The following is a 6,482-nucleotide window of genomic DNA, read 5'->3' on the forward strand; positions in this document are numbered from 1 at the left end:
CTTGAACTAAGCCTGAATAAGGCTCAAAATCGGAATATTCTATGAGTTGAGTATGATCATCACATTTATTAACCCGAACCTCACAGCCCGAAGTTCAAAAGTGTTACAAATTAAATGACTTAAATCTGAACTTATGAAAATCGACTCATATGGTCCGATTGACAAGCCTAATTATGATAATAAGTATATTTTATAATACAATTGATGCTAGTAATTGTAGAAATATCAAATTCTCTGCTTCCAAAATTTCAAGGGTTAAAGCCCTCAAATTTTTTAACTTCAACTCTTTACTTTGTTGGTCACGGTTATTAATCTCCCAGATCAATGGTCATGATTATTAATAGAAGGGAATTAGGAGAGAAAGTGGTCAAATTTTTAGTGGTTTGCTCAAGAAAGAAAACAATTGAGGAAAATTGGAGAGCTAGCTTGAAGATTCATGCTAAAAGAAAAATATGAAAAGAAAAACCAAATAAATCTATATATGTATTTATATCCATACTCTCTATGAAAGTCTCTTGGATCATTTATATTTTGATGTTTCTTTATTTTTTTGATCTTCCTCATAGTCCCACATTAAATAGATAACGTTAGTGTTTGAATAGTAATTTTTTTTAATATTTCGCTTACGTCATAAATAATTTTTTGATTCATTTTTTATATTTTTAATTATTTTTATTTTATATATATCGTATCATAAAAAATATTATAATAATTATTTTAAATAATACTCTACCGAACGGACTGACAAAATTATCATATTTTACACATGGATGAATTGAAATACTCACTGACTCCACGTCTGCTGTCAAAACAAGGCTTCTTAATTATAAACTTTGAACATATTAAACTGTGGATGGTCGATTTTTTCCTACTCACTGACTGCCTCGTGATAAGAAGTGGAATAATTGCAAAAACAGGGACCCCATTGTGTGGGAATGGAATACAATAATTCGCAATAATTCTATGAAAGCAGACCCACAACCAGTCAAAGGTTCAGAAGCGCTGAGCCCACCACTTGCATATGTCTCTAAAGTTTCAATTTTGTAATGACTAGGGAAACTAATGCAGATTCATATTTGTAATACAAACCAAAAACAACATTAGTTATCGAAATGACCCCAACAGAAAATGTTTCAAGAATGCGTTTCTCTGTAATCATGCATTAAAATGTTGATAAAGTCAACTAATTTTATCAACTTCCTTTTGTAATTAGACATGAGCAAATAATATTGCTAATGACCCACGATTTATTTTCACACTAACTTTTGCTAAAATGACAACTTTATGACAATTTTATGCCCAACTCCCTAGTTGTGGTATTATCATTGTCTGGGGTCCACCTTGATGCCGATTCCACCTGCTTGAGTAATTGATTATCTCAATTCTCTTCAGAAGAAGAAAAGCAAAGAAGTAATTTTCAGGAAAGAAATACTTGCTGGCTCTGCAGTTAGTGAGATTTGCTTCTCTCTTTAAAATTTGAGACGAAAATCCCTGCATAAGAGATGGAGATGGCCTCCACTTGTAGCATCGATCGGGTCTTACGTGATCTAGAGTTGCTGCTCCTGAACATCGTCCGAAGCAGTGCTAGTCCAGAGTTGCACCTAAACAGCTTCTGGCATGCTTCTTACCGTGGTCGTGTTGGTGGTGCAATCAAACGCCTGAAATTTCTCAAAACATTTCTTATGTGTGCAAGAAAGCGGAGCCAAAGCAATGATTTGTACTTGCAATCTGACGATGTAGCGAAGAAGGTGAGTCTTCCATCTTTCTTATCTTGCGTTGAAGATACCTTTCACAGATACGAGGAGGACATTCACTCTCTTTCCCTTAGATCAAAAACGGATATAAAATTACATAAGCAAGAAATTGAGAAACAGATCAAATTATTTGAGCAAGAAATCAAATTACTTCAGCAAGAAATCATCCAAATTTACTTTGCTTTGGCAAGCAGCAGGTCATTGCAATCAAATTCTTGTATGACAGATGATGAACTAATAGAATTCATAGACCTCATCCTGCAAAATCTAGCAGATTTGACGAATGGCGATATGCATGGGAAAATTAGTGAATCATCTATTTCTGCTGCTTTGATTGCTCAAGTCCAAGCCCTTGAAGCCAAGCTAATATTCTTGAAAAGCTTCATTCCATTTGCCAAATTGCGAGGAACTGTATATATTCCTGCCTTGCTGTTGGCTCACTTTGAAGTGGTGGCTTTGAACGCAGCACGCTTCTCTCACATGTGTTCCTTTTGGGAAGATGAGGAACTGCACAATCCTGAGTTCCACTCCATGATATATGAGCAACAACAGAAAATCACACCTGTTGATTTTCAAGTCTATGAGATTTATATGGAAGTTCTTAGAGCTACAGGATCCTCAACATCATTGCATGATAGAATGATGGATAAGCAGATATTAAACAACTTCAACGATTCTCTCATAAGTTGTCTCTGGGAGCTGTTATGCTGCAGCTCTAGCTTTGTGGATTCTATGAAAGATGAAATGCGAATACTCTATGCAGGACTGAGGTTTTTGAGAAGCATTTTAAGGGAGCAGCAGGAAAAGATGGATGAACAAAATGAAAAAATTGGTTCTCTTCTTAGTGAGGCAGGCATTATAATTTACTCGCCTTCTCTAAACAGAGTGAAGGAGGGAGAAGTCAGCTTCTCAGAATCCACAGAGGCTCTTGACTGTTATGATGTGCTGGCTAATACCAACATCCATATCAAGCATTTTAAGGATCAGATCAGTGGCTCAAGCATTATTGAAAGTATTCCTTCCTTTCACAGCTTAAGAGCACCAGAAGTTAGCAAGACTTCCCACCGCATGCTATCAAAAGGTAAAATGCCAATAGCCCATGAAGTCATGGTTGGTCTTGAAGACAAGGCAGCAAAAGTAATTGAACGACTTATATGGGGACCAGAACAGGTGGAAATTGTTCCCATTGTGGGAATGGCTGGGCTTGGTAAGACGACTTTAGCCAAAAAAGTTTACAATGATACTTCAGTAATCTGTAACTTCCACATTCGTCTTTGGTGCACTGTTTCTCAAGAATTTAACATGAAAAGCTTGTTAATACAAATTTTGTGCTCTAATGGAAAACAGTCTAGGATGGATGAAGAGCTTAAAAACTTGAATGAACATGAATTGCTTCACAAGCTCTATCAAAGGCTGAAGATGAAGAGGTATCTTGTTGTTTTTGATGATGTCTGGGACATTGGGGCATGGCATGAGCTGGAAATTGCATTCCCGGATGACAACAATGGAAGTAGAATCGTCTTCACGAGTCGATCTTCTAATGTAGCTTCACAGGTTAAATATGGTGGAGAACCTCACTATCTTCGCCCGCTCAGTGAGAAAGAAAGTTTTGAATTACTGCAGAAGAAGGTATTTGGAAAAGAAGATTGTCCTCAAGCATTGCATGGATTGGGAATGGAGATCGCCAAAAAGTGCAAGGGATTGCCACTTGCAATTGTTGTTGTAGCTGGAGTCCTAGCAACTGTAGAGCATGATATTTGTGTTTGGGAAAAATTTGCTGAAAGTTTAACTTCAACCACGGTGCTTGGTGCTGACCAGTGCAAGAAGTCATTGGAGCTCAGTTATGAGCATTTACCATATCACTTGAAGGCATGCTTCTTGTATTTTGCTGCATTTCGAGAAGATGAAAAAATTGGTGCCAAGAATTTGATGCGTCTCTGGATTGCAGAAGGGTTTGTGGAAAAATTGAAGGAAACAGTTCAGAGGTCGTTGCAGAAGAATATCTGATGGACCTTATTGGTCGAAACTTAGTTATGGTAAGTAAAAGCAGATCCATTGGTGGAGTCAAAACTTGTTACATTCATGATTTGATATTTGAGTTCTGTAAGGGCGAGGCGAAAGAAAAGAAATTTCTTCAGGTCCTGCGAGGATATGATGAGCTTTCTGCCTTTAATGAGCCTCCCAACCCACCTCGGTTGTCCGTTTGCTCCAGTGGAGAAGATTTTATAAAGTCAAAGCTATTTTGTCCATATGTAGGTACTCTGATACTCTTTGATGCTACTCCAGGAGATGAGTTGCGTAACATCTCCTTCCTTTTTTGCATCTACAAAGATCTTGAAGTTTTGAATTTAGAGGGCATTAACCTAAGGCTGAGGGAGCTTCCAACTGAAGTTGAATCACTTCTTTATTTGAGGTACTTAGCCCTTACAGCTTGGAACATGGCACTCATTCCACCGTCTATAGCCAAGCTCTCACATTTGGAAACCTTCAGTCTAAATTCTTACGAGACGGTTTCATTGCCAGATAGCATCTGGAACATGAAGAAGTTGAGGCATGTACATGTAAGGCATGGCTTTGTTATTCCTTTCTCTTCCAATGACCACGTTATTGAAAACCTCTCCACTTTACCCAATTTAGACACACTCTCCAATCTGTATCTTTGTGTTGATCAAGAAGTAGAGAACATATTGAGAAGGATTCCCAACGTTCGCCGACTTAAAATTTTTGATTGGGGGAAACAAAACAGAGTATGCTGCAACATGAGTCGACTAGAATGCCTAGAGTCACTCACCTTAGGGGTCTACAACTACTTTGATTCGCTGGAATATGTGGAGCTTTCTTTTCCCATGAATTTGAAGAAGTTGTGTCTTTTAAATGTGGTTCTTCCCTGTAGAAAAATGTCATTGATTGAACAACTACCCAATCTTGAAGTCCTTAAATTAAGAGCGCAGGCAATGGACGGCCAAAAATGGGAGCTGATGGAGGGAGGATTTCCTAAACTCAGGATCTTGACGTTGGAAGATGTAGAGGTTGTTGAGTGGACAGAGACAGACCCTGACAGCGATGATTACTTCCCGTGTCTTCAGCAATTAAAACTCCACGGAATTTATAAATTGGAAATGATGCCTGCTTGTTTAGAGCGTATATTTACTCTTGAAACAATTCAGGTGGATTATTGGGGAGATGGTGTCAAATCTTTAGTACGGGAAATTGAAGAAGCACAGACATATAATGGAAATGAGAATCTGAAGATCATCATCGTAGATTGAAGGGCATCAGCTGGTGCAATATCTGGTAATTTTTTTTTTTTTGTCGTCACCATCAATTGGCTTGTAGAAATATTCATGTTTTTTCTTTTAAAAAAGTTTAATTTATATATACCTTTTGGTAGCTCTTTTGTACTTTATTTGCCTGTAATGCATGCACGAGAGCATTGAAATTGATGAACAAACAACTAATTGTTACTCTTTTTTTTCATTTTTTTAATGATCTTGATGAACGAACAACTAGTTATTGTCTAATTTTTGTTGATGATATCACCAGGAAGGGACTGCTACAGTAATTTTCCCTCGAGATTGTAATTGGTTATCTGTGGGATCTATGGCTTTCTTTGGTGTTTTTGTGGAAGATGGAGGAAAAAGTTGTTAGGATCGGAGGCTCTTTTCTTGTGGAAACAACGAATGAGGCTTGTACACCGTGCACAATTTTATCAATCTGCATGGCAGCATAAATGCTATTCAGATAATTTGCTGTTGGCGTATTTTATGTAATTTCGTTTTGCTGAATTTAGTAATGGTTGTGTGTTATTTCTTTTCAAACATGTGTGAATTTGCTGAATTGGGACAGTGTACGAAGATACTGCGCAAATGGTTGGCCTTTTGCTCTCAAGAAACTCTGTTATCTTTTTTCATTTTTTTCCTATTTGAGGTAGAAATTCCATCATTTTGACAGAATTGATTAACAATTTCTATTTGGACTCACGATTCTTGGAAGAATAAGACGGCCCAATTTGGGAATTAACAACATACTTTTGATCTTCAAATTCATGCCAAAATGAAACCCTATGATCTTCTCTGTTCTGCTCAAAACAGGCTTAAATGCACTTTTCATCTCAAAGTTTGGGTTGTTGGGTTGTTGACCAATTTCATCCTCAAAGTTTCACCCCAAACACATTTCATTCTCAAAGTTCCGTAATTTTGGCCAATTAAGGATAATTGATGGAAATTTGCAAATGTGATCTGTTAGAACCAACTTTAAACCCAACAAAAAATGGGTAAAATCGAATGGGGCCATTTTTTAATGGAACACTAGTTTGCAACGGACGAAAACCAACATTCTTCTCCTTCTTGCCTCTGCCTTTCTGCAACCCCAAAATTTTTTTGCCAATCTCACCTTTATAATTTTTCCCTAATTCAAAGCATCTGCCAGTGGTTCTGAAGTCTCATTTTTGCCTAATAAGAAGCAGAAGTTCTGAAGTCTCCAGTGGTTCATCAACTCCATTCTGCAACTGTGGGTTGAGAACAAAAATGAGCACCTATTGGCACGGCGAGAATCCAGAAAGAAGATTCCTTGGTTGCTCTCTGTGGCCGGTAAGAAATATTTGTCTTTAAATATTGGTCCTTCAATGTGTTAATTTAGCTAACTAATTTCTGAAAAATGTCATTATTGTTATGGTAGAGACCTGAGATCGAGATGCAGGTACTTTGAATGGGTTGATGAGCCAATTTG

General features: G+C 37.4%; 2 protein-coding genes across 2 annotated transcripts; both read left to right on the forward strand.

Annotated features, from left to right (window-relative positions):
- The first annotated feature begins 1,502 nt into the window (after window positions 1–1,502).
- Window positions 1,503–5,645, forward strand: LOC113766116 (probable disease resistance RPP8-like protein 2). Its single transcript, XM_027310341.1, has 2 exons — window positions 1,503–5,048; window positions 5,298–5,645. The coding sequence occupies exon 1, from the start codon at window positions 1,503–1,505 to the stop codon at window positions 3,759–3,761; it is 2,259 nt and encodes a 752-aa protein (XP_027166142.1). The 3' UTR covers window positions 3,762–5,048; window positions 5,298–5,645.
- On the forward strand, window positions 3,761–5,023 carry LOC113766117 (putative late blight resistance protein homolog R1B-8). Its single transcript, XM_027310342.1, has one exon. The coding sequence runs from the start codon at window positions 3,761–3,763 to the stop codon at window positions 5,021–5,023; it is 1,263 nt and encodes a 420-aa protein (XP_027166143.1).
- Window positions 5,646–6,482: the final 837 nt, after the last annotated feature.

Source organism: Coffea eugenioides, chromosome 3 (assembly GCF_003713205.1).
Source record: "Coffea eugenioides isolate CCC68of chromosome 3, Ceug_1.0, whole genome shotgun sequence".
In the NCBI taxonomy this organism is placed as follows: Eukaryota; Viridiplantae; Streptophyta; class Magnoliopsida; order Gentianales; family Rubiaceae; genus Coffea; species Coffea eugenioides.

Excerpts from the sequence above, each read along its gene's own strand:
- LOC113766117 (XM_027310342.1), top strand. The coding sequence starts at position 3,761 with ATGGACCTTATTGGTCGAAACTTAGTTATGGTAAGTAAAAGCAGATCC.
- LOC113766116 (XM_027310341.1), top strand. The coding sequence starts at position 1,503 with ATGGAGATGGCCTCCACTTGTAGCATCGATCGGGTCTTACGTGATCTA.